Source organism: Nicotiana tabacum, chromosome 1, assembly GCF_000715075.1.
Source record: "Nicotiana tabacum cultivar K326 chromosome 1, ASM71507v2, whole genome shotgun sequence".
Taxonomy (NCBI): domain Eukaryota; kingdom Viridiplantae; phylum Streptophyta; class Magnoliopsida; order Solanales; family Solanaceae; genus Nicotiana; species Nicotiana tabacum.
Window position 1 is genome coordinate 27,869,164 of NC_134080.1, and position 9,267 is coordinate 27,878,430.

Here is a 9,267-nt window from a genome sequence, read left to right on the forward strand (position 1 = left end):
AGCCAAGTTTAGGGGTGATTTAGTGTATTTTTGCCTAACTTTAACAAAGTAAGATCGGAATAATATCCATGTAACAAAAAAAAATTGAAAACCCGAAAAACCCGACAAAATCGAACCAATCCAAACCGATATAATTGGTTTGATTTGATTTTGATAAAAATCGAACCAACTCCGTCCATGTACACCCCTAGTTACCACAGAACAGACGCGTTCTCTTATTGTTTAATCAATGTTTTAAAAGGCTTACTCGCCAGTCACTGGGCGAGGCACTTGTAAAATGACATGAGGCTCATATGAGGGGTTTAGTTTTACGAGGCTTATGCCCCAAGTGCTCGATTATGCCCAATCGTTTAGTGCTTGGGACACGCCCAATAGTTTATATGAAAATTCATGTGTTAAATTTCCTAATTACTATTGTTGGCTCTCAAAATATTTTAACAAATGAATGATAAAAGTGCAATTCATATATAGATATTTAAAAATTGAGACTTACTTAAATAACGAAGCCATAGTACTGCATATTTACTAAGCGAGAACATCATAGGAGTGAATATTATTGGAACACTTCTTTGAAAATATACATATCATCCAAAATTTATATCTTCACTTGTAATTGGTCTCTATTTCTTAGTTTTATATATCTCAGAATTATTAGGCTTTTATTATTTTATAACTTAAAAATAAATTTGTATTTATTTATGAAGGAGTAATATTTTAAATTATTGTAATACAATTTATTGATTATCATGTACTTCTAGGGAGGTAATTAAATGTCTTGTTGATAATAACTTAAAAGTAATAATTAGTTTTTTTATTTAAAAGTTATGACATCATAGTTGATTTGTATCTCATAATAATTAACACTATTGCATTATATATATTTGTAAAAGTATGTTAGATATTTTATTTTGTATGCGTTTTTTTTAATCTTTTTAATTTTATTAAGCTTTTAATGTACTTTCTATTGTTCGTATTATTATACTATTTTATAAATTAAAAAATTAAAATATTTATGTTTAGTCAATAATATTTCTAGTACTTGTTAAATCTTGAGTTGAAAAATATAAAGTATACAAATGAAAAGAATATATAAATCGAGACCATATTTATAATTTACGATAGTTGCTAAGCCGAGATACTCCAGGCTCCATTGCGTCGAGTTTCAGACGACTTGACGGGTTTTGAAGAAGATCTTTTTTCTTCTTAAGGCTAAGTTCCAGGTATGATGTTCTTCTTCTCTGCTCTGAATAGCCACCATTTTTCTTCTTCTTCTTTCTCTGCTAATTTGTCTAAATTTCGCTATCAACCTATTTCGACCAAAACCCATCGTCGAAGCCTTCAGTCGAAGGGGTTCTTAGCCCTTAGGGTAGAGTCGAAGGACCCATGCCTTAACAGTGTCCTTAGTTTCGTCAAACGCCGATTTGACCTATGAATTTTAATATTCATCGTTGCGAGTCCTTTTGGGTGTTAGTGTTGTGTTTATAGTTGTTTTTCACATCTTACTCGGCCCATCCCTGCATTGGTTTTAGTGTTGTGTTTGTAGCTGTTTGCTCCGTTTAGGTGTTTTCGGGTAGTACTGTTAACTCTTTGCTTCTTCTTGTTTTCCGTTAGTTATATCCATTCAATTATCTTCCTCACTTCCCTTCCTTCAAGGGTATTCTTTCCGTAATATTACCTATTATCTTTCTTGCAGCTTTCACTTTTTAAAGGATTTTTACCAAGATGTCTATGCTAACAAGTGGTGACGCGGAGGGTCTTCCTGTCGCCTTTGTTGGTTTCCAGCAAAATCTTTCATCAATAGTTGAAGGTCTTGAGTCTCAGGAGGAGGAGAAGAAGATGTGGGCAATCCAAAAACTCCGAATATTGTTCAATGACGGTATGGCTAAGACTGCTCCAGCTTCGCTTATGCTGATTTTATTAAACTCGCATATCACTTACTTTCAAATTTTTATTAACAGATGCCACTTTTCTAGTACATGCTCTAGAGTCTGGTATAGTTGTTCCTCTACTTGACGAAATTCTACGGGGAGAGGATTCATTTGCTCTCAAGGTAGACAGTGATGTGTTGATCACCTTTTTGTGCCTTCTTTGGTGTCTTCTGGTTGTATATTCACACTTGCTTTATTCTTATGGTTTTGCGGTCATAGCTTGAAGCTGCTAACGCTGTCATGGACAGTATTCCTGATATGATGAAGTTAGATGATTTGGTGATTGATAGTAAGTTGGTGGAACTTCTTTTAAAGCTTCTGCATTTTCCAGCTGAAAATGTTTGTGAGCAGGTATGTTTTAAAATTGGCATACCCCTCTTCTATATAGGTTTGAAGATATGCTTATTAGCAGACTGATTGTTTTTTCCTTCCAACTATAGGCGATGGAGAAACTGAGAATCGTTGCTCTCTCCCCTGTAGGTCGTGGTTATGTTCTTACGTGCATGGCTTTGGATAATTTACTGCATATTTTGACCTATTGCAACATTTTATTGCTGAGAAAAGCCACGCAGACTATATCAGTGCTTTCTAGAGGCACACCAAAAGTGCCTTCTGTGAAGGTCTGTTAATTACTGTTGAAATTTTTCTGCGTCTGCAATTATTTGGTGCAAAACAATACTGATTACAATTCAATTGTCAGGTGAAACCAGCAATCCAAGCTCTTTGTTTACTTGTTACTTCAAATGATGATCGAGAGGTGCTAAGAAACGCATGCTGGGCACTTTATTACCTCTCTGGTGGTATTGATGAGGACTTAGAGGCATATTGCAATAGCAAAAGTAGCATCAGTCATTCTGTTGTGAGCCAGAGTGATATTGTTAGTGGCCTCTTTGAGATTCCGGTGCTGCTTAAGCTCTTAGAGTGAGTGGAGTGTTTTCATTTTCCTCATTTAGCCTACTTTTTCATAGCTACCTTACTACGATTGTATCTGATATATACGTCATTCGATCTTTCAGAGATCCCTCTCCTTCTGTAATCGCCCCTGCCATCCGTATCCTTTCAAGTATTTGCCGAGGAGATGACGGCCAGAAAGAGGTATGCGGCTTTTGTGGTTGAACCCAAACACTTTGATGAACTAATCAATGAAAAAAAGGATCAAATTAAGATAAGATAAAATGATTGAAAGGTAGAAACATCTTAAACAACATGTAGTGAGATTATAATTCAGCATGTTCCTGATTCAATGTCAAATTTGATGTGTTTACTGCTTAATTTATAATAGCCTCTGAAGAACCCACCCATTTGGTAGAGCTACCCACCATTTGATTTGTATATTTGTAAATAGGTTCTTTGCCATCTTCAAGTCATGGGCAAGTCCACCTTCCAGCTCCAACACTGGCCATCTGGGCTGCATTTTTTTTGGCTACATTAAGTTTTATTTTTTTCTAATTGGTATTCACTAACTTAGCCTTTTTAGATCTTGATTTGATCTTGGGACAAAATATCTATGCATGTAAGTTGGTAATAAGAAACATGTCCTTGATTAAAAGAAAAAAAAAGAAAGAAAGAAAAACTTGGAGTTGTCTGGATTTAGGTTGAAAAGCATCTTCAGCACTCAAAGATGTGCTTGTGAACTTCCAAACTAAATATCTCTACGCATTGTCCATTTTAAGCCCAAAATGATGAAAAACATATCCTACAATTGAGCAGTGATTTTGCAATGTAGAAATAGGTTGTTTGTGTCCTCGGGTTGCTCTTCACATAGAGAGCATTTGCTGTCAGTGGGCATTCTTCTTCCTTGCAAATTAGACTGTGAAAAACATGCTTTTTTCCCTACTAACCAAGTGAAGATCTGAATTTTGTAAGGAACTGATGAAAGCCCGTAGCATTTATGGCCGTGACGTCCTTCATTGCCTGTCGGACTTGCTAGATAGAGGAAAAGAGGAAAGGTTGGTATGCCTGTGTATAGCATATATTACTCTTGGGAGCAGTCAACGGGCAAAGGTATGTCGACTAAATTGATATTTTGCTTTAACGTAATTTTTTTTTAAATTTCTTTGTCCATATATTTGTTATTCATTCTTATAATTATTAGTCTTGGACTACATATACATATTTTTACTTTTTCTTCAGATGCGCCTTTTTTCGTTAAAGCTCACGCTTTAGTTGTGCTTAAAGCCCCAAATGACCTTAAAGCTTTTTTGCGCTTTTCGTCTTTGATAACGCTGACTGAAATCCATTGCCTGTTTGTGTTGGTGTTCTACAAGTTTTCATTTTTAAAGTGCCCATTTTCAGAGTTTGCTATTTTTTTTGGTTATAAAGATTGATTCTTTCTATGCTTAAAGATTTGTTTTTTATTGGCACTCTTTCTTTTTCTGCTCTAGTTTAGATGTGTCAAGGCATTGTCTAGCGAAACTCTTATTAACCATAAAATCTTTCCATATTTTACTGCTAAGTGGATGTCATTGAGCTGATACTGTGAATGTTGCTTAGCTAGAAGAAAAAACTAGTAGAATTAAGCATGGCGTTAAGAAACAATCATCAATGGATCAGAATTAACTCGCATCCAAATGGAAGAAGACAGGAGGGCTGGTATATGGTTGTGAGGGAAGAGTTCTAATTGTTTCTTCTTCGTATAATTGGGTCTTTTTAAAAATGTTCTAGCGGTAATACCCAAACTGCCGTTACCAGTAGTAGACATTTTGTTTGGACTGTTAGTCTCCGTTAGTAAACCAAATATAAGCGGTCATTTTGTTTTCTTAAAGGTTAAATGTGCTAACCAAATAACACAGGGACCACAACTGGAATTAGGCAATAATACAGGGACAAAAGCTGCTATTTCCCTGAAAAGAAATGAAAATGTTAGGGGGTAAATCATAAAAAATAAAAGGATAAGGGTGTAAATAAAAAAATAGTGTTACATTAGGGATGCAAAATAGAAAGAACTCTCAAGTAGCTGGATATGAGAGTGAAATAGTTGGTGTAGTAGTTGGAAATAGAAATTGGATTTTTGAGTTGTGGATATGTTTTGTCATAGCCCCCACCCCACCCCCAATTTTTTTTCTTTTAATGATCGACTTTTCAATTGATGAAACCTTCTCTACGTAGCCATTTATCTAAATAGTTGTCTGTAATTTTTGAGCAGGCTGTAGCTGATGCTGCTTGATTAATGGAATCCGGAACCAAAATGTGGTTTCTTTTTTACTCAAAATACGCAAATAAGTGTTAAAAAAAAGTTACCAAATTATATATAATGCCACAAATAGTGGCGCTATACAGTAACGTTAACTGCACCGTTACTGTATAGTGGCGCTATACATAGTAAAGCTGACACACCTTACATAGCGCCATCAATAGTGGCGCTATACCCTTTATTACCATCACACATAGCGCCACTATTAATGGCGCTATACCCCTTAATACAAATCCTCCCGTCTTCTTCTTCTTCGTTTCATCTCCCTCATTTCTTACTCCCTTCTGGTCCCCCCCCTCCCCGATTCTGCCCCAATTTAAATTTTTTTTTTGGGTCCCCCCGGCACATAAAAGTTGAATATTGGTGGTCCCACTGTCGAGTAGAGCTTCGTGTTATTGTGGATTCACTCTTCCGGAGTTAAAATTTCGATCTATTTACATTCCGAAAATTCTAAATCGAGGTATTTCGATTTATTTTAAGTTGAAACTTTTATAACAATGCATATTACTTGATTTGTATGTGTTCTATTTCGGTTTGTGTTTATTTTTTCCGAAACTAGCATGTTAAATTTTATCCGGATTTAATTTTAGTGTTGTATAAAAATATGTAAATTAGTCTAAAAAATGTGTGTGTTAATATCGTCATGTATATTTATGTGTTTTTATGCCGTTTAGTTTAGATTATTTTTAGCGTAGTAAATGTAGACCTTTTTAGCGTAGTAAAACATAGACCCTTTTAGCGTAGTAAAATTTAGAGCCTTGTAGCGTAGTATTGTGTAGTAATTGTTTAATTATCTTATATTCTAGCACGAAACCCATAATTATATATATATAATTCTTACAGTTAATTTATTAAAAAATATGAATATAATTCTTACAATTAATTTATTAAATAAATATGAATATATATAATTTTTACAATTAAGTTTCGTGCTAGATTTTCTGAAGCCCAGTGGTACCAAACTATCATTAATAATTTTATGTTTTTTTAATAATTTTTATTCATATTTATTTAATAACTTAATTTTTATTCATATTTATTTACAATTAAGTTGTTAAAAAATATGAATTTAAATTATAAAAAAACACATAATTATTAATGATAGTTATTAAAAATTATGAATTTGCAGTTGACGACATGGATGCACCTATACATCCCGGCCCTCAGACGTCGGAGGTACTACCCCTACAGCCCCAGCATAGATCCGAGCATATATGGGGGGGAGAGTTGCTTACGCAGACTTTTCAGGGCAGGAGAGTGGATTTATTGTGGGAGTTTTTGACTCCTCCCCGCGTTCTACATCCCCGTGTGGTCCATCACCTGGAGGAGATGAGATTATATAGGATCATTAGCATTGGCCGGATACAGCTCGACTATGCTTTGATCACAGCGTTGATTGAGCGGTGGCAACCGGAGTATCACGAGAGTATTGCGTGGGTATTGCGTCGTAGACTTGCACGAGAGTATCATGGCCATCATAATCTCCCCTTCTATAGGGATGTGTTGGATTTTCTGGAGGACGCACAGGTGAATATCTAACTAAACTTATCAATTATTGTTTAACTAGGTGTTGCGCATACTAACGGTTTGTGTTATTATTTCATAGTTTATCTGGACGCCGTACAACGAAGAGCTGATAGGTACCCTGCCAGCGTATTGCACGCACGACTACCATATTTGGAGGTCTTCCGTCCCTCTCACGTGCCTCGATATTGTTGAGCATTATGCCTCAGAGCGAGTATTTCGTCAGTTTGGATTTCCGCAGCCTATACCGACTCGGCCTGCATGAGATCCTTTACATTATGAGAGGGATGATCGGATGAGGGTGGATGACACATTTATTGATTGGCTGACAACGCAGTTTGGTATTTGGGACAGCCGAGGGGACTTGACCCCAGCTCCGCAACACTTTCCTATCGAAGTTTATATGGCATGGTACCGCACTGTTTCCCGACTTTTTATCGGGAACCCAGTTCATCAGGTAGATGGTCGGTACGTCTCATACGCCGGGAGACATGAGGCTCTGGTATTTTTTTTGTTATTATCAATTACATTAATAGTAATTTCAAGTCAAATACGTAGTTTATATTAAAATTTTTTGTGTAGGCGATTGGATTGCATACCGTATATTGTATGGGGCAGCAGATGCAGAGTTATGTCCATGATCCTGTGATCATGCAGGACTATAGTCGTCGCTTAATGGATGTGGCTGCCCAGACACTGCAGCGAGGCCGATCGGATCAGCGTTTGGCACACCAGCCAGATTATGTTGACCCAGCCACGTACCAGCGAGGTCGTGGCCGACGAGCTGCTGCTGCTCCACGACAACCTGTTGGTGCTGGACGACGTGGTCGTGGACGGAGAGGAGGTCCCCAGCAAGGGGGCTTTGAGGCTCCTGTTGATGATGTTGCTGCTGATATGAGAGGTGGCATGCATGAGACCGACATGCCGTCTTACAGCCTTGGCATTTATGACACTCCAGGGACGTCGCAGGTGACCCCATCGGGTCAATTCTTGATCACGGGCTCGGATTTTCAAGGAGTGGAGTTGGGTAGATATTTCCCTGGCCCGTCTACCACTGATGAGTCTCGACCGATCCGAGATTTTGATAGTGGGCACCGACTGAGTTATGGCAGCTCATCACATGCGCATGTATGAGTTTATTAGTATTAATTTTATTACTGTTTTTACTATAACTTATTTATTTTCTTTAACTTTATTAATTTACTTTTTAGGCTTCATGCGATGTTGCGACAGATGACTACATTCAGGATCCAGACACGATTATGGTAAGACAATATAAATTTTTGTGAATTGTTATGTAGTTTTCTATACTAAGTTTGATATTATTATGTAGCCTTCTACTGGACCTGACAGCACCACCGATACATGTCATCTTGTGCCGCATCCGGCCATAAGGAGACGACTTGATGATGATGATCCTGATAGCGTACCCGGGCGGCAGGGGATGCGCCTCAGGCCAACGGCTACTTTGAGACACACCGGATGCGGGACACATTGATTCGGTCTTCCATTTTTATGTTTTTTTGGTGTAAATAATATTTTTGTATACATTAACAACAATATTTAATCGAATATGACAGTTACTTTTTTTAGTTCTCATTTCGTTTTATAGTATTTGGTATAGTAACACAACAACTTAAACTTAACTTCCACTTAAATTAAAATAAAATTTAGTACAACAAACAAGGAAAACATTACTACAACACAAACACAAACATAACAGGCCAACATAATAAAAATACATGACATATGAAAATGACACTAAACACATACACGCCAATGCTCCATCCTCAGTTGTCATTTATTCTTCGCTCCAACCACTTAAATCGTTCTTCCATTTGTTCTTTTTTCTTCTTCTAACTCTTTCACTCTCGCCTTCACCTCCGCAAGTTCCCGTTTATATTTTTAGTTGCGTTCCTTGTGTGCTTCACAATTCCATTCTGCTCTCCATTTTTTATCTTCCACCTCCTTCAGTTTCTCCCTCATTTCTGTAATACCTCGTTCGTTATCATATTGCAAAAAGGAATGCCAATGTGCTCGCCGTCTGTATTTCTCTAATCTCTTCATAGGCACTGGCATAAATTCAACACCCCTTTCCATCAATTCCGTTGCAGCTGCAGACCATTGCAGCTGCAGACCGTTGCACAAACCTCTCCGCCATCTACTTGAACGACATACGCACCATGGCTGTGATGGGCAATCCTCTTGCCGACTTTAATAACCCGTTGAAGGATTCTGACACGTTTGTAGTAAGAATTCCCCAGCGTCTGCCACCATCTGCATGCAACGTCCACTTTTCAGGATCATGTCGCATTAACCAACGATATGCTGCCTCGTCTTCTTGCCTGATAGAATCCATATGCCTCCGGAATTTATGTTGTTGGTGGTCTGTTGCTGCCATCCATATAAAATTATGTAGATCCTTTTTGGGATGTGCCTTCTTGAAATTGGCTTTAAAGTGCCTCACACAGTAACGGTGGTATGCATAAGGTTCTTGCCAGGCAGGAAGGTTCTCCACAGAACTTAATATACCCCCGTGCCGATCAGATATTAGACAAATACCTAAACGCTGTTTGACAACGTGCTCTTTCAGGTGGTTCAAAAACATTGTCCACGTCTCTG

General features: G+C 37.4%; 1 protein-coding gene across 4 annotated transcripts; it reads left to right on the forward strand.

The window, feature by feature from the left end:
- The first annotated feature begins 1,105 nt into the window (after positions 1-1,105).
- LOC107796825 (importin subunit alpha-1-like) lies at positions 1,106-8,244 on the forward strand. 4 transcript variants are annotated; one of them, XM_075249202.1, is made up of 14 exons: positions 1,106-1,220; positions 1,694-1,876; positions 1,959-2,050; positions 2,148-2,279; positions 2,369-2,548; positions 2,629-2,849; positions 2,945-3,023; positions 3,795-3,932; positions 5,074-5,581; positions 6,251-6,648; positions 6,728-7,147; positions 7,228-7,773; positions 7,857-7,910; positions 7,979-8,244. In XM_075249202.1, exons 2-9 carry the CDS (start codon positions 1,723-1,725, stop codon positions 5,092-5,094), a joined length of 1,017 nt encoding a protein of 338 aa, XP_075105303.1. In that variant the 5' UTR covers positions 1,106-1,220; positions 1,694-1,722; the 3' UTR covers positions 5,095-5,581; positions 6,251-6,648; positions 6,728-7,147; positions 7,228-7,773; positions 7,857-7,910; positions 7,979-8,244. The 4 variants fall into 4 exon arrangements, with proteins under 4 accessions (XP_075105303.1, XP_075105300.1, XP_016475132.1 ...); XM_075249199.1 differs by lacking the exon at positions 5,074-5,581 and having other exon boundaries at positions 6,728-7,113; XM_075249201.1 differs by lacking the exons at positions 1,106-1,220; positions 5,074-5,581 and adding an exon at positions 1,241-1,570 and having other exon boundaries at positions 6,728-7,113.
- The last annotated feature ends 1,023 nt before the right edge of the window (positions 8,245-9,267 follow it).

Coding starts and splice junctions, on each gene's coding strand:
- LOC107796825 (XM_075249199.1), top strand. CDS start 1,723: ATGTCTATGCTAACAAGTGGTGACGCGGAGGGTCTTCCTGTCGCCTTT. Junction 2,850..2,944: donor GTGCTGCTTAAGCTCTTAGA/GTGAGTGGAGTG, acceptor TCGATCTTTCAG/AGATCCCTCTCCTTCTGTAA. Junction 3,024..3,794: donor GAGATGACGGCCAGAAAGAG/GTATGCGGCTTT, acceptor GAATTTTGTAAG/GAACTGATGAAAGCCCGTAG.